Source organism: Colobus angolensis, unplaced genomic scaffold, assembly GCF_000951035.1.
Source record: "Colobus angolensis palliatus isolate OR3802 unplaced genomic scaffold, Cang.pa_1.0 Scaffold31, whole genome shotgun sequence".
In the NCBI taxonomy this organism is placed as follows: Eukaryota; Metazoa; Chordata; class Mammalia; order Primates; family Cercopithecidae; genus Colobus; species Colobus angolensis.
Genome location: NW_012116377.1, coordinates 6,469,687 through 6,486,439, shown reverse-complemented (window position 1 = coordinate 6,486,439; position 16,753 = coordinate 6,469,687). Strand labels below are relative to the sequence as shown.

General features: G+C 61.3%; 1 protein-coding gene across 1 annotated transcript in view; it reads left to right on the top strand.

The window, feature by feature from the left end:
* The window catches only part of PLXNA1 (plexin A1), a 49,917-nt gene that overhangs the window by 17,316 nt on the left and 15,848 nt on the right, over positions 1–16,753 (top strand). Inside the window, exons 7-22 of the mRNA XM_011950741.1 lie at positions 71–170; positions 1,774–1,888; positions 5,891–6,091; positions 7,954–8,050; positions 8,116–8,309; positions 8,416–8,567; positions 8,644–8,764; positions 9,112–9,248; positions 10,396–10,563; positions 10,821–10,914; positions 11,296–11,535; positions 11,620–11,763; positions 12,161–12,395; positions 14,064–14,206; positions 15,957–16,213; positions 16,624–16,690. Coding sequence (XP_011806131.1) covers positions 71–170; positions 1,774–1,888; positions 5,891–6,091; positions 7,954–8,050; positions 8,116–8,309; positions 8,416–8,567; positions 8,644–8,764; positions 9,112–9,248; positions 10,396–10,563; positions 10,821–10,914; positions 11,296–11,535; positions 11,620–11,763; positions 12,161–12,395; positions 14,064–14,206; positions 15,957–16,213; positions 16,624–16,690 — 2,465 coding nt within the window. The remainder of the gene's footprint in view (positions 1–70; positions 171–1,773; positions 1,889–5,890; positions 6,092–7,953; positions 8,051–8,115; positions 8,310–8,415; positions 8,568–8,643; positions 8,765–9,111; positions 9,249–10,395; positions 10,564–10,820; positions 10,915–11,295; positions 11,536–11,619; positions 11,764–12,160; positions 12,396–14,063; positions 14,207–15,956; positions 16,214–16,623; positions 16,691–16,753) is intronic.

The following is a 16,753-nucleotide window of genomic DNA, read 5'->3' as shown; positions in this document are numbered from 1 at the left end:
TGTCTGGACTAGACTTGTGCGGGGGTCCTGGGCAAGTGGTCCTGGTGACTCAGCCGTGCTGCTCCTGCAGGAGACCAGCGGGTGGTGAAACTCTACCTGAAGTCCAAGGAGACAGGGAAGAAGTTCGCGTCTGTGGACTTTGTCTTCTACAACTGCAGTGTCCACCAGTCGTGAGTGTCCCTGGGCCCCTCTGCCCACCTGGACCTGGGCTACTTGCCACACCCCCGTCCCTGTGGTCCCACTGTGCTTGCCGTCTGCAGACCTGCCCTCATGTGGCCAGGCAGCAGATGGTGATTCTGTGACTGGGGCTCCCAAGGCCGGGTCCGGGAGAGAGGAGAGGTCACTGTGAGAGCAGCTTGCAGGTAGAGGAGCCAGCCAGGGCAAGGCCATGAGTGCAGAGGGTTCCTGAGGCTGGGGCAGGTGCACCAGGGGGCAGCAGTCAGAGTGGGCGGCAGTGCCTGCCACACAGGGATCTTGTAGGGCCCCAGCTGGCTGTGTATGGCTACAAGGGCACATTGTGCATTGTTGCCACCGTGGTATGGACAGTGGTCCATGGGCACTGGCGTGGAGGGGAGGCACTCAGGAAGGAGCTGAGGGCTGGTTTGGGGGCCTGGGCAGGGGCCCAGACACGGCCCCTGGGTGCCTGCTGCTTCTGGTTGTGGGAGGCTACTGTTGGATGATGTAGCATCCAGGTCCCTTCTGGTTGGTGCTGGCCCCTGTGCAGTCCCCTGGCTTGGGCAGGGAGCATGTCTGGGAGGCAGCTGCTATGCCTGCTGCCCATTTTGGCTGTGAGTACCCCCAGCCTCAGAGGAAGGATGGGAGGAGTTGGGGGCCTCCCATGAGTCCCACTGTGAGCCCAGAGGAGAGCCCTCACTCCTTCCCTGACCCAGAAGACCCAGGCTGAGGCAGTAGGGTTTGGCCTCAGAGACAGGAGGTACCTGGCTCTTTGGGTATGTCTTTGTTTGTTGACTGACTCACAGATGGACTCTGTCACAGCTCTTTGTGGAGCAACTGCCGTGAGCCAGGCAGGCTTTTTATTTCCAGGATGCAGCATCTCCTGTCCCAGGTGGGGTGGGGGATCTCTGGGGCAGAGGCCTGGAGGGGGCCAGGGGCTGCAGGAGAAGCAGGGTGGTTGGGGAAGCTGGCAGGTCAGGAGATCCTGGAGAGGAGATGGAGGCGGTATGTTTCTGGAGGCTGTTGAGATGGCAAGGTGCCAGCCCTATGCAAGGCTAAGTTGTGGGCAGAGCACCTACAGTGGCCAGCCTGGCAGACCCTGGGGTGTATCAGAGGAAAACAGACAAGCTCCTGCCCTGGCGATCCTGCTTTCTGCAGGGAGGTGATGTGCATGACCCTGTCCAGCTCTGTGGCAGCACATGCTGCTTCAGTTTAAATCTAAGTTTGGTAAAAGGAATCAAGACTTAAAATGAAGTTCCTTAGTTGCACTAACACATTTCTGGTGCGAGTATCCATGCCTGGCTGGCAGTCAGGTGATGATCAAGGCTCTGGAGGAAAAAGCGGCAAAGAGGAGAGGGAGCTTGGGGTCAGGAGGGTGGGCATGGGCAGGCAAGACCAGCTGTCAGGGAGGTGTGAGGTGGCAGAGGGGTAGCCACACTCAGGTTTGGGGGAAGAACTTTACAGGCCAGGGGCAGTCAGTGCCAAGGCCCTGAGGTGGCACTATGAATACCAACAGGGGCGGCACGGTGTCCTTCTGATCGTGGGTGACCCCACATGGTTGCGGTTCCCCAGGCTTCAGCACCCACCCTCTCCCTGCAGCTGCCTGTCCTGTGTCAACGGCTCCTTTCCCTGCCACTGGTGCAAATACCGCCATGTGTGCACACACAACGTGGCTGACTGCGCCTTCCTGGAGGGCCGTGTGAATGTGTCTGAGGTAAGGCCGGGCAAGGGTGAGGCTCAGGTTTTCAGAGGTGGAGCAGAATTGGGTTGAGACATCCCATCTGGATGTCACCTGAGAGGCCTGGCCCAGGGAGCGCCTGTGGGTGTCTGGGATGTCAGTGTGTGGTGCATGCACCACCAGCCTGGGTCAGTAAGGTGGCCCTGGATGCCAGCTGAGAGGCCTGTGGGGTCACTGTCTTGGCCTGAAGCCAGGCCTGTGGTATTTGTTGGTGACCCCTGGGTGTCCTTTGTGACACTCAGGGAGGGGGAGAAGCCTCAGATGAGTTCTGCCCCTGGGCCTCTGTGTGGGAGCTGCAGACACAGGCTCCTGGGTGCAATGGGGGGCACTGTCAGGCTGCAGAGCGGGTGCGCGCAGAGCCTGGGGTGCGGGTGCCTGGCTGGGCAGGCACAGAGGCCTCGGTGTCAGGCAGGGGAGCTTGCTGGCCTAATGTGCCTGAAGGCTGGTGAGTTCTGGAGTCACCAGGCGCTGAGTAGTAATTGCTAGTAATTAGGTAGTAATTATTCCGGGCTGGGCAAGGCACTGGCTTTATGAGTAGCGGGCTATTCCTTTTGGAACCTGAGGCGCTTAAAGCAGGACAAGGCAGGACCCAGGGCCCACAGGTGCTGAGTGGCGAAGCTGGGGCTGGAGCTGTGGCGGCCCCCACACCCACCGGCTCTGGCTGTGGGTGTGGAGCCAGGACTTGCAGCCAGGTCCCTTTCCTTTGCTGTGGATACTACACCCATTGGCTGGAGGGGGCAGATTCTGCTTGCCAGGGAGACCTTGGAGACTGCAGCTGGGCTGCACTTCCCTGCCAGGCTGGGGACTGGGGGCTGGGGACTGAGGAAGTTGCATGACGGCCTTCTCTTCTCTGGGTCCGTTCTCACAGAGGCCCCCACCGTCACCCTCTGGACTGGACTTTTCTGTTCCCTGGCATGACATCAGGGCACAGGACAGCAGTGGAGGGTAGCCCGGGGCAGCAGGGACCACAGTGCCTGTGTCAGGATGACTGCCTATGACAGTGGGTGTGTGGGAGCTAGGGACACAGTGGGGGGCTTCCCTGGGGGTGCAGCCCGTCCAAGGAGCCAGGCCAAGGTATCCTGGGGTGTGGGCAGAGTGCAAGGTGTAATCTGAGGCGGGAACCGGTCCTGGGGCCTCTCGGGCCAGGGAGAGCTGGGTGTGAAGTCACTGTGGGGTGGGTGTACAGATGCACTGGCTCTGGCGCTGTGCGCCGCCTAGGGTTCAGGCGGTGGGGAAAGCACGGTGGTCATCAAGGGTGGTAGCAGGGCCCTGGGCAGCTTGGGGTGGTTTTGGGGCTGAGATAGCCCAATTCCTCAGTGGTGGCCTTCCCTGAGCCTTCCCCATCCATGCCATGAACTTCGGGGCACCCTTGGGGAGTGGAGGAAACAGGCCCTGGAGTGGTGGCCCTGGGCCTCAGGGCATGGGGAGGCAGAGCAGGCAGGGCTGGGCTGGGGGGTCGCAGGACTGTGTGGGCAATGGATTCTCTCCACAAATACTTTACTCTTTTTTTTTAGCTTGAGTCCCAGATTCTTATGGAGCTGTTCCTAAGGGGCGTGACATGAGTCCTCCTGGACCCAGGGCACAATGGCCAGTGGCGTCCCCACCCCTCACAAGCCCTCTTTCCATCTCTGTTTCTGGTGGGTTCCTCGAGCCACCTCCTGAGACAGGAGCATACTACATCCAGCTTCCTGCTGAGATAGCCAGGCCTAACCCCCAAGGCCGCTGCCCGCCCCCTGCCCCCATGCTGGGAGGGGGTCTCTGTGGCCCCTTCTTGGGCCTGCCTGCACACTGGGGTCTGTGTGTTTTGTCTGAAGGCGGAGTGGCCTGTGCATGTTGATGGGAAGGGCCGCCAGACTGAGCCCATGGAGGCAGCTGGTTCTGTGTGCCAGGGCCTAGGGCCTAAGGGCTCCCACATGGAGCCCCCACCGAAGCAGAGCTCATGAGACGCGCTAAGTCAGGACTTTCTCTTAGAAATGCCTGTTTCTGGACTCTGCAGAAAGGGCGGGGTGTGGTTTGCGTCTTCACATAACATTTGTGTGCCCTGCCAGTCGGCTCCCAGACCTGAGTAGGTCTGTAGACTCCTTGCGTGAAGGGGAGGCTGGGGTCCCTTGAGGAAGGAGCCTGGTGCACTGGCAAAATGCACCCGGTTAGTCTTCCCCCAGCGTTTCCCAGAGGGACCTCCAGCCTTTTTCCGGGGAGACTATGCACTGGGGAAAAGGTTGTAATCAGAGCCTTTGGGGACAACTGGACCTGGCTCTGAAGAGGGACCTCCAGCCTTTTACCTGGGAGACTGTGCACTGGGGAAAAGGCTGTAATCAGAGCCTTTGGGGACAGTTGGACCTGGCTCTGAACTGTCATTGATCCCAGGAGACCCATGCCACTGTGGGCCTGGGTCAGAATCGGGCCAAGTGGAGTCAGGTGATCACTGGAGTTTTAGCCCAGGCTTGACGCAGTGGGCCGCATGGGTACAGAGCTTCCTGGGTTCTCACTCAGCTTGGTGTTGGGGAGGAGATGGGGTGGGGGTGCGGGGAGCACTTGAGGGGACCGGGTGTGGCCCAGACAGCCAGTCAGCTTCCTGCCCCTGGTGGAGGGCGGGGGTGGTGAGGGGACAGGCCAGCCTCAGGGTGATGGGGCAGGCAGGTAGGGGCCAGCCACATTGGCCTCGATGCCTGCTGGGCCCACACACTCACACTGGTGTTGTGGTGGGTGGTGCTTTTTCCTGGCTGGGACCTGGGTTCTAGGGGTGGGCCATGACTGAGACCTCATGCTGGGTGAGCCAGCTTCATGTCTTGTGCCAAGAGGTTTCCTGGACTTACAGGCACCAAAGAAGCCCAGGCCTCACCATAGTTGCCTTCTGGCTTGCTGCAGGCTGAGCTGCCTGGGCTCCTCTGGGCATTTTTCAGTTGGGTGGACAGTGGGGGCAGCTAGCTGGTGTCAGACTGACCATTCTCTAGAGCTCACGGGCAGCCTAGCTTGGACTGAAAGGAGTCTCAGTGCCCTGAGCCACCCGTTTTCATGGCTGGGGCCCTAGGGTGACAAGGCCTGTGTCACAGTGAGACTCCAGCCTGACCCTCAGCATGCAGAGTCACTGGGTGCACCTCAGACTGCCAGGGAGGTGTGGCATAGGTACGGCCACTGTGTGTGCCTGTGCCTTCCGGCTGCAGCTGTGGTGGGAACACACAGTTGCAAGTGCAGCCCCTAAGTTGGGGCCAGTGGCCCTAGCTGCAAGGTGCCACCACCTGCTTCTCCCTGGTGGACACAGGGGCATCCCTGCAGACCCAGAGATTAGTGGTCAGCTTGCCCAGCTGGGCCTTGTTAACTCTGCTTCCCTGGAGCTCCTGAGGGGCTGGGCCAGAGTCCAGGCCCCTTCCTGGGTCCTGGAAAATCTCTGCAGAGCTGGGCCTGGGCCTGCCTGCCTGCCTTGGGGGCTGTTGCAGAGCTTGGGGATTACAGCCTGTTTTCAGCATCCCTATTTAAAGCCCAGCTTCTCAGTGTTCCCAAGGGACCATCTCCTGAGGCCAGCAGTAGCCACGCTGCAAGGAAGCTGGGCCATTGCATCAGTTATTGTTGCTGAAATGCTGGCCCCAGAGGCCAGGCCTGTTTTTCTGCTGGGCTCTGGTTATTTTTATACACTCTCTGGGCCCCCAGTGCAGAGCCTGCAGCCCCAGAACCCCACTCTTTCCTGCCTCTGGGGCCTTTTCACCTGCTGGCCAGATGGGGCTCCTTTGGTGTCTGGAATGGTGGGGGTCCTAGAACATGGGACAGGGCATTCAGGGGCCAGAGGTAATAGAGCTTGTCTGGATCACAGTATGCAGTCACTGTCCCAGCCAGCAGTTCTCAGCTTGCCAGTGCATAAAATGGGTACATTGGTGCTTGGCTGGGAGCACCACAGGCCCAGTGCACATCTGGAGTGCAGTGAGGTGCACCTTGCTCACTGGTCTCCACCCCCGGGCTCAGCCAAACTCTTCTTATCCCCAGGACTGCCCACAGATCCTGCCCTCCACCCAGATCTATGTGCCAGTGGGAGTGGTAAAGCCCATCACCCTGGCCGCTCGGAACCTGCCGCAGCCACAGTCAGGCCAGCGTGGATATGAGTGCCTCTTCCACATCCCAGGCAGCCCGGCCCGTGTCACCGCCCTGCGCTTCAACAGCTCCAGCCTGCAGTGCCAGAATTCCTCGGTGAGGTGGCCGGGCCAGGGGCTGGGGGCCGTGAGCTGGAATGGGCCGGTTATCCTCATGGCCCTGGGTCCTGGCGTGTGCTTGTTCACAAAGGGCGGTGCACGTGCTCACATGTATCTCTGATGAGTCAGAAGCCGCTCCTGGCTTCCCCAGGCCATTGCCAGGCCCTTCAGATGTGCCTAGGTCATGTGGGCAAGTGGGCTGCAAGGGGCCCATGCTGTCGTGGTAGCTGCTGAGAGCACCCAGATGTGTAGTAGGAGCAGCCTGAGTGTGGGAGTGGACAGCAGCCAGACTCATGGGACTCGCACACTGCAGTCTCCGTGGGTCCTAGGCATGGGCTGATCGTCAGGTCTGAGTGTGTGTAGGAATAGCCAGGTGGCAGCCAGCCTTCATCACTGTGGCTCCTGGAGGGCAGAGGTCAGGGTGCCAGAGTGCATGGTTCCGTCCATCCCTGGCCAAATGCAGAAAACACTCCCATTGGCCCGCACTTGCACACTAGCAGACGGGTGTTGCCTGTGGTCCTAGAAGAGTATGTGTGGACCTTCAGATTTGACCCAATAGTGTTTGAAAAGCTCTACTGTCAGGTGCAGTACGTTCAGCGACAGGGGATCTCTATAGAGCCAGCTGTTTCCTGAGTGGTGGGGAAGTGGGGCCCAGTTGCCCAGCAGTTGGAGGCCTGGGCTGAAGTCCTGCACTCCCAGCAGGCCTCTGTCTCACCTGCTCAGGACAGGTGTGATCCAGGGAGCTGTGGGCTTCCAGGAACTCACTGCAGGGGCAGGTGGCTGGGCTGTTGTGTGGGGCACTGGGCAGTCGACAAGGTCTTGGCTGGACCCCATCCCCTGGAAGCCCTGGGGAGGGCCTTGATGGGGTCAGAGGTCTGCAGCCCTTTGGCTGACTCCTGGTCTGTCCCAGCAGGGTGGGGTAGGCTCTGGAGGGTCACAACAGGCTTCCTGGGGCATGGTGGGTTGCAGGTCTGCCATGAGGATCGCTCCTGGCCACCACAGCTATCTGGAGTTCCCTCTGCCGTCCAGCCTTTCCAGACATTTCTGCTGTATCACCAAGTCTTCGCCTGCCCTGCACCTTCCACCTGCGTCTCCCTCCCCACCCTCCCTTCTCACCAGGCCCACATTAATCTTCCCTTCAGCTGTGTTTAAAGGGAAGCGGGAGTATCAGGGAATTTGATAGGATCCAATTAAATTCCTGCAGACAAAATAATGATGAATTGCTGGGCCGCCCTTTGGAGACGCTGGGCTCCCTGCACCACCCCAGCACGGGAACAGAGTTGAGGTCATCCGCGGCAGAAAGTCGGGCACAGCTGGAGCCCTAGCCAGGCTCCCTGGGAGGGGCAGTTCCCCTGGGCCCAGTCCAGCCTTGTTGGGGAGGGGACGGGGAGCAGGGCTGCACCTGACAGTGATTCTGCCTGTCTCTGCCTCAGTCTGGGGACACAGATCTCCCATCTCAAGGCAGGGCATTCCTGGCCCATTCAGCAAAGATACTGAGGTTCACAGAGCATGCTGATGCGTATTCTAGGGCCAGCTAGGAGTCCTGATTTCCCAGCCTGGCTGACTGCAGGGAGTGGTCAGAGGCTGCCTGTGGTTGGAGGTGGTCTCCAAGGGGGTGCCACAGAGGTGACTGTGGGAAGCACAGAGGTTCCCCTGGAAGGGCACCTCATATGGTTGCTAGGCTGGAGAGAGGGACCTCTAGAGCCAGGAAGGAAGCCCTGTGTAGGGTGAGGGTGGAGAGGAAGCGGTTGTGGCTGCAGAAACTTCCCCCAGAGCTAGCGCCCTGGCGGCTTTGTGGACCTGAGGCTCCGGCCTGGAGGCCGCTTAGCTGGGAAGCCTGACCTCCCCATCACCCAACAGTACTCCTACGAGGGGAACGACGTCAGCGACCTGCCAGTGAACCTGTCGGTCGTGTGGAACGGCAACTTCGTCATCGACAACCCACAGAACATCCAGGGTGAGTGGGCGCCCGGGCGGGGTGGGCGGTGGGCGGGCCCGAGCTGACCGCACCCCTCCCCGCAGCACACCTCTACAAGTGCCCGGCCCTGCGCGAGAGCTGCGGCCTCTGCCTCAAGGCCGACCCGCGCTTCGAATGCGGCTGGTGCGTGGCCGAGCGCCGCTGCTCCCTGCGGCACCACTGCGCGGCCGACACACCTGCATCCTGGATGCACGCGCGTCACGGCAGCAGTCGCTGCGCCGACCCCAAGATCCTTAAGGTAGGGCCCCCAGCCCTGCCCCACACCCCATGCCCCGCCCCGCCCCGCACGACCCCAAACCCTACGCCCGGCGGGACGCCTGTACCCCAGCCTCTGTCTCCGGCAGCTGTCCCCCGAGACGGGCCCGAGGCAGGGCGGCACGCGGCTCACCATCACAGGCGAGAACCTGGGCCTGCGGTTTGAGGATGTGCGTCTGGGCGTGCGCGTGGGCAAGGTGCTATGCAGCCCCGTGGAGAGCGAGTACATCAGTGCGGAGCAGTGAGTACAGCCCTGGGTGTGCGCGGGGCGGGACGGGGCGGGGCTCCTGCAATCCCTGAGGCCCGCCTGCCCACAGGATCGTCTGTGAGATCGGGGACGCCAGCTCCGTGCGGGCCCACGATGCCCTGGTGGAGGTGTGCGTGCGGGACTGCTCACCGCACTACCGCGCCCTGTCACCCAAGCGCTTCACCTTCGTGGTGAGTCTGCCGCCCTCCCTCTCTCCCTGTTCCCTGCTTCTCTGAGAGGGTGCCACTGAGGGCTCTTGTGCCTCTTCAGGGCCCCTTGTCTGGCCACGCTCTGCCACTGCTCTTCCACGGCCTGGGTGCTGCCCCTCCCCTCCTGTGCCTAGGCTAGCTCCAGGGCTCCCTGGCTCACCTTGGGCTGTGCCTGAGAAACCTGGGAGTACTGCCTCTGAAGTGCAGCTCCCGGGCATGCGGGCTCCTAGTCTGGGGAACTGGAGGGGTAAGCAGGCCAAGTGGGGCCTGTCCCTATGTGGCCCCAGGGGGACTTTCCTGGAGCTTCAGCAAGTTCCCTCTTCCTGCAGACACCAACCTTCTACCGTGTGAGCCCCTCCCGCGGGCCTCTGTCAGGGGGCACCTGGATTGGCATCGAGGGAAGTCACCTGAATGCAGGCAGTGATGTGGCTGTGTCGGTCGGTGGCCGGCCCTGCTCCTTCTCCTGGTACGGGGTGCAGGTGGGGGTGGGGGCCTGGCTGCCCCTCCTGATTCAGATGGTTGCATGCCCCCTCTTGTTGCCTGGGCAACGAGGCTATGGAGAGCCTGGCTGCGGTGATCACTGTGAAACCCAGAGGCGGAGGTTACCATGGAAACGGGCTACCTCCAGAGTGGGAGGACTGGGCGGTGACGGGGGCGGGGCCTGCCTTTGGGGGCAGGGCAACCTGGCTGCCTCTGCCCTGATTCTTCCCTGTGGGTATGGGGAATCCCTTGGGTACAAAATAAGAAGTATTTTTTAAAAATTTTAAGAGAGAAAACAGAAATCTTAACAAAAGCCCGGAGGCTTGAAGTGGATAATTTTAGATTAGGGATGATAATGGAACGTCCCTTTAAATATTTTCCTCTGGTAATTACCTGTTATCAGACTAATCATTGGTGTCTGCAGCTGAGGGGGCCTGGCGGCTGTGGGGCTCCTGGCAGTGGTGAAAGAGCTGAAGGTCTGGACCCAGGTGCGGGTGGGGTGTCCCCATGACACCTGGGCCAGCTCATCTAGTCTCCTGACAGCCCCCTGGGATGCAGGGATAGGGCGACAGGTGCCAAGAGGGAAGGTGTCTGCCTGGCCCAGGGTAGTAGGAATGGGCACTCAGCTCCCAGCACTTGGAGCACGGGCTGAGTGAGGGTGGCCCTGGGACAGACAGGGAAGGTCAGGCCAGGGCTTAGTCTCGCCAGCCCTCCCTAGGGACAGAGGGAGGGCAGCGTGAGCCTACCTCCCAGCCTGGCATGCGTGGGGTGGGCCTGATGCTCACTGCCTCTGGGGAGGCAGAGGCCTGCTGGGTGTGGAGCCCTGGCCAGGGTCACCTGGAGTGGGTGTGGGTGACAGGGAGGCTGTGATGAAAGCAGACCTGGAGAGGCGGCAAACCAGGTCCCAAATGCCAGGCTGGGCAACAGTGGGGGCCTGAAGGGGCTGGGAGCCAGGGCGAGGGTAGGACAGACATACACAGTCCCGGGAGGGAAAGTAGCAGTGATAGTATGCAGCCACCCAAGGCAGTACCTGTGACAGATGGCGCCCTGCCCACTGTTCCTCAATGCATCTGCGTTCCACCTGCCTGAGTTCCGCCTGTGTGCTCCTCACTGTCCCACCCGGGCACCTCCAGGAGGAACTCCCGTGAGATCCGGTGCCTGACACCCCCCGGGCAGAGCCCTGGCAGTGTTCCCATCATTATCAACATCAACCGCGCCCAGCTCACCAACCCCGAGGTGAAGTACAACTACACTGAGGACCCCACCATCCTGAGGATCGACCCCGAGTGGAGCATCAACAGGTGGGGCCCAGCAACACCCATTCCCTGTCCCCAGCTGTTGAGAGCAGCGCCGAGCCGGGAGCTCTTCCACCAGGCACTTGGTGGTGGCCCTCCTGCATGCTGGGTACTGTCCTGCTGGGAAGCACCCCTTGCCAAGAGCTTTCATCTGTTTCCTGTCTTTGGGGAAGGCAGGCTTTGCCTGGCTGAGCTGTGGCCTGTGTTTCCAGCTCACTGGGCCCAGCATCATCTGGTGACCCCCCACCCCTGTTCTGTTCCAGTGGTGGGACCCTCCTAACGGTCACGGGCACCAACCTGGCCACTGTCCGTGAGCCCCGAATCCGGACCAAGTACGGAGGCATTGAGAGGGAGAACGTGAGTCCCTGCCCTCAGCTGCCCACGTCGGTCCAGGCCTTCACCTGGGATGGGGCTCCTGCTATAAATGCTCGTGTCCCTACCCCTACCCCTGCCTCTTCCCAGCTTATGCCAACCTTGACTGTGCCTGGAGACCCCTGGGGAGGCACCTGTCCTGCTTGGCAGGTGGAAGGTCTGGCTCTGGGCTGCTGGCTGTGCACACCTCTCCTTCAGGCCACATGTCCCTGGTCCATGTGGGGTGGGTGGCCCAGGACCTGCCCTGCTGGTGCCTGGCATCATCTATGCAGGGAGCAGGCAGCCCCCAGGCCAGGGGCTCTGTCACTGAGAGTTGCCGGGCCACTCGGGGAGGTCCTGCCCAGCATCCCTACCCTGTGTCTCCAGGGCTGCCTGGTGTACAATGACACCACCATGGTATGCCGCGCCCCGTCTGTGGCCAACCCTGTGCGCAGCCCACCGGAGCTGGGGGAGCGACCGGATGAGCTGGGCTTCGTCATGGACAACGTGCGCTCCCTGCTTGTGCTCAACTCCACCTCCTTCCTCTACTACCCTGACCCCGTACTGGAGCCACTCAGTCCCACTGGCCTGCTGGAGCTAAAACCCAGCTCCCCACTCATCCTCAAGGTGGGTCACTGTTGCCCGTAGGCTGGGCCGTACCAGGGAGGAGGCCCCTTGTCCTGGGCTCTGGCTCACCCCCACCTCCTACAGGGCCGGAACCTCTTGCCACCTGCGCCCGGCAACTCCCGACTCAACTACACAGTGCTCATCGGCTCCACACCCTGCACCCTTACGGTGTCGGAGACGCAACTGCTCTGCGAGGCGCCCAACCTCACAGGGCAGCACAAGGTCACGGTGCGTCCGTCCACCGGGGATGCGGAGCTGGGAGAGCCATGCCCCACCTGTGGACCCTGCCCCACTAGCACAGCCCCAGCTCTGACCTTGCCCCAGATTCACCCTTAGCTCAGAGGGTGCTCAGCTCCAGTGCAGGCCCTGCCTTAGCCCTCAGCCTGCTACCTCCTTGAGCCCCCCAGACTGCCTACCCACCCTGAGCCCTTGCCATGCCAGTGCTGCCCTGACTGAACAGGCGCCTGACCGTGGGTCCCGGTGTCACCCTGCTGACCACTCTGTGCCCCTGTCGGTGGGACCTTGCCCACAGGCAGGTGTGTGTGTGTGTCTTGCCCTTCGGGAGGGGCTCCCAAGCTTTGTGGAAAGCATGGGTGGCTCCTGAGTAGCCTCCACCCACCGGCAGGTGCGGGCTGGCGGCTTCGAGTTCTCGCCAGGGACACTGCAGGTGTACTCAGACAGCCTGCTGACGCTGCCTGCCATCGTGGGCATCGGCGGGGGTGGGGGTCTACTACTGCTGGTCATCGTGGCCGTGCTCATCGCCTACAAGCGCAAGTCACGAGATGCCGACCGCACACTAAAGCGGCTACAGCTCCAGATGGACAACCTGGAGTCCCGTGTGGCCCTCGAATGCAAGGAAGGTCTGTTGGGGCTGGGGCTCACTAGGGCAGCTGCCACCTCCAAACCAGGCCCTGGCTCATCCCCACACCTACCTCCCACCACCCCCACCCTGCTTCGGCTCAGTTTACAATGTTCCTGATAGCCTTGCTGTGCCAGGCCTGGTCCCAGGGCAGTGGGCGGGTGCCTGACCAGGGCCTGGCCCTGCGGCAGGTACCACATCCTCGGGGTGCTGCTTGTGACACAGAACTCAGAGCCAGACTGTTTGCGTTTGTATCCCAGCTGGGCTATAAGGCTGAGGGTGGCTATTTACCTTTCTGTGCCTCAGTCTTGTCATCTGTAGAGTGAGCACAGTGACAGTGCCTACTTCCGCAGGCACTGGGAGTGGTGGTGGGTTGGCTGGTGCCAGTGGAGCAGCAGAGAGGGGTGCTTCCGCCATGCAGCAATGGGGAGCCCTTGTGCTTTGGCAGTCCCTGGGCACATAGAGACCTTGGCCTGAGCTGACCTTTGTCCTTGATACGTCTATAGGGGGCGTCAGGCCACACCATCCTCCTGATCCATGGCAGGTGTGAGTGGCAGAAATCTGTTCCATGTTGGGCAAGACTTTTGAGCATTTGCCGATAGTAACTCACACATGTTCAGGGCTCTAGGGGGCAGATACTAGGAGTGCTGCTGCTGCAGTGGAGGACCTTAGCCATGTGGTCCAGCATGGGGTTGTCATGAACTCCACTGGGACTCCACTGGAATGGGGTGTTTGTTTGCACAGGACTCAGCCAGTCTTAAAATGCAAAGTTCTGCATCCTGGGAGCCCTCTCAGTCCCAGACAAACCTACATGGCCCTGTGGTGGGCTGAGGGTGGCCCTACCTCTTGGGCAGCCCTGGTGGGACCAGAGGCAGGTGTGTGTTGGGGCCAGGTGGGAGGCAGGTGGCCTGGGCCTCCCTTGTGCTCCCACCTGCTGAGGCTGGCTGTCTGGTGAGGCTGGCATGTGTGGATGCGGTGGCTGGCGGCTGCTCCAGGCCAGCCAGGTGCAGATAACTAGATGCCTGGCAGCGGTGCCCAGGAGACGAAGGCTCCAGCTCTTAATTAAACCTGTCAGATGTCCCCCAGAGCCTGTCTGGCACTCCTCTGGCTTCTGATCAGATAGCCTGATCCTCGGGCTGCTGCAGGGCTGACACCTCACAGCTCTGGAATGTTCTGTCAGGGGCTTCACTGCCCTGCCTGCCTTTGTTCCTGACAGAGGCAGAGCTGGCCCTGAGCAGAGTGGGCCACATTGAGGGCGCACCAGGCCTGAGATGTACATGCAGTGGTGTGGGGGCTTGGGGACAGCCTGCAGCCCTGGGCCGCACCCCACTACCTCCCAGCGGTTAGAAGGAGCCCGAACTCCAAAGCTACTCTACGCTTAACTGCCAGTGTCTGAGATGCAGGAGGCCCCGCCCAGCCTGCCCCTGGTGCCGATGCTTTCTCTGCTCTTGTCTTGCTTGATCCTGTGGGAAGCTCACAGAGGAGAGTTACTGTCCCTGTGCTAGGGCTGTGGTAGCTGGGGGACGGAGAGGCACAGTAGTTTCCTTGAGATCATGAAACCAGTAAGTGTCAGAGCCCAGGATTTGATGTAGGCCCCAAGAGTGGGAGGGTTGGGGCATGGAGCAGGGCCACCAGGGCATGCTGCCCCTGATGCCACATCTGGCCATAGCCTTTGCAGAGCTGCAAACAGACATCCATGAGCTGACCAACGACCTGGACGGTGCCGGCATCCCCTTCCTCGACTACCGAACATACGCCATGCGGGTGCTCTTTCCCGGGATCGAGGACCACCCTGTGCTCAAGGAGATGGAGGTAGGACCACTGGCTCAGGGGTCACAGGAACTCAGAGGCAGCTGCTGTCTTCTGCCTTTGGGGCTCCTTGGGTGCTGATGGATGGTATGGGGCAGCCTGTGCGGCCTGGGGGAGGGTCCAGGTCTGCAGGGCTCTGGGCTCAGCCGAGTAGGGAGCAGGTGCTAGGAGGCAGAACCAAGAGCAGGCCAGCACAGTGGGGCCCTCAGCCCTGGGGCCGGGGCAGGGGAATGGCCAGTGTGGCTCTGCTCCATGAAGTACCTCCAGAGGGCAGGAAGAGGCTCTGGCCCCAGGGCCTGCATGGGATGCCAGGCCTCATCTCAGCAAACCACTTGTCAGCCTGGGCTTCTGGCACCTCTCCGGTGGCTGCCCCTTGGGCCCTGCCTCTGTTGGGGGTCCCGCCTGCGGCTCCATTGGCCTGGTCTGCTGGGTGGTTCTGGATGCGAAGCCTCGCTGGGCAGGGGCCGTGTGCTGGGAGGTGCGGGTGGCTGATGAAGTCTGCTATGGCAGTTTGGGATGGGAGCGTGTGGCTGGCATAGCACCAGAGCCTCAGAGAGTAGGGCTTTGCCCCATAGACCTTGGCAGTGGCCTGGTGAGGGAAAAGAGGGCTGGCTCCCACGTCCCCAAAGGGCCCCCAGTGGCAGGCAGGCTAGGAGGCAGTCCTCGGCGAGCCACAGCCAGGGACTCAGCAGGTCAGCTCGGTCATACTCTCCAGCTGAGGGCACCCCCCCACCATGTGCCTTGGATGTTGGGGAGCCCATGTCCCCTGTGGTGGCTCTGTTGGTGGGTAGTCCCTTTTGAGCTGATACTGAGCAGGCCTTCCCACCTTGGGCCCTGGGGCTGCATGTGGCTGAGTGCTGCCATCCTGTTCCTGGGCTTGCTGCCACGCGGGGCTCCACAGCTTCCCCAGGTTGTATCTCTCTCTCAGTGCCTCCATTTGCTGTGTCTGTCAGACTGTCTCTTTCAGCCGTGACTGTGTGTGTTCTACCTGGGCCATTACCTGTCTGCCTGATACCTGTTGGCCTTGGCTGGGAGCCTGGTATCACTGGTGGCTCTGGGCTTTGCCTAATAGGGAACATCTTGCCCTGATAAACCTTAGTGTGAACAAGAGAAAGAGAGTAGGGACCCTGGAACCAGCTATGCCTCTACTCCACTCCTTTTTCCTACCTGCAGTGTGGCCCTAATCAAACCTCTTCCTGTCTCCAACCTTGTGTCCTCATCCGTGAGATGCAGAGGCTGATTGTGCATTGGTTATCATTGTCAAGGCAGAGGGAGATGGTAGACTTGCACTCCTGGTTCCCAGTGTATGGGGGCATTGAGTTGGACTCCCTTTGAGCTGTTGCAGGCCAGCTGCCGGGGTTGCCGTTCAAAGGGCCCAGCCATGGAGTGGGTGGCGTGAGGAGCCCCTCTCATTCTGCACCCAGCGGCACTGCTAACACCTTTGTCATGTTGGCTTGTAGTGGGCTTCTCAGGCTGCCGCAGGGACTCTGTAGCCAGGGCTGCCCTCATGGCAACAGACAGTGGTGGCAGCACCTAGGTCATGTCCATTTTGCTAAGGACAGGTAAAGCTTGGGAATGACCCGCTGAGCTGAGGAGTCAGGGCAACTTGTCACTTGCCTGCCAGGCCTGTCCTCTGATGGGGCCCTGCCATACCGGCCAGGCCTGGACAGCCCCTCACCGGTCAGCTTGGGGGCGGGGGCTGGGGCTGGGGCTGGGTACTCCTTCGTGCTCAGAGCTCCGTGTGCTCCCTCAGGTGCAGGCCAATGTGGAGAAGTCACTGACACTGTTTGGGCAGCTCCTGACCAAGAAGCACTTCCTGCTGACCTTCATCCGCACACTGGAGGCGCAGCGCAGCTTCTCCATGCGCGACCGCGGGAACGTGGCCTCGCTCATCATGACGGCCCTGCAGGGCGAGATGGAATATGCCACGGGCGTGCTCAAGCAGCTGCTTTCCGACCTCATCGAGAAGAACCTGGAGAGCAAGAACCACCCCAAGCTGCTACTGCGCCGGTGAGCCTGGGGGGCACTCGGATTGGGGGAGGCAGGCCCATGCCTCCAGCTTTGGACAGGCCGGCCTAGCAGGCCCAGAGACACTGCTGTGGCGGTTCCCACTGGGCAGGGGTGGGGGGACTCACCTGGCCTCTGAGGCTCAGCTGCCACCTCCCTAGGTACTGATAGTGAGGACCCAGGCTTGAGTCTCTATACTCACAGGCCTGGGCTCTGGGTGAAGGGCTGGGGTCTCCATGGCAGCCCCGGAAGCCCCTGCTGCCCACTCATGTGGATGCCTTTCGAGACCTGACCTTCAGTGCTTCAGGAAGCGGGGCAGGGTGGGGTGGGATCGGTGGGTGAGGCCTGCAGGGGCCCTGTGCCTGCTGGACAGCTGGAATGACACCACTCTGCCCATATTCTGTGCCCCCCAGGACTGAGTCAGTGGCAGAGAAGATGCTAACCAACTGGTTCACCTTCCTCTTGTATAAGTTCCTCAAGGTAAGCAGAGGTGGGAAGAAGCAGGTGTCAGAGGCAGTTGAACAGCGGGAGGAGAAAATGGAG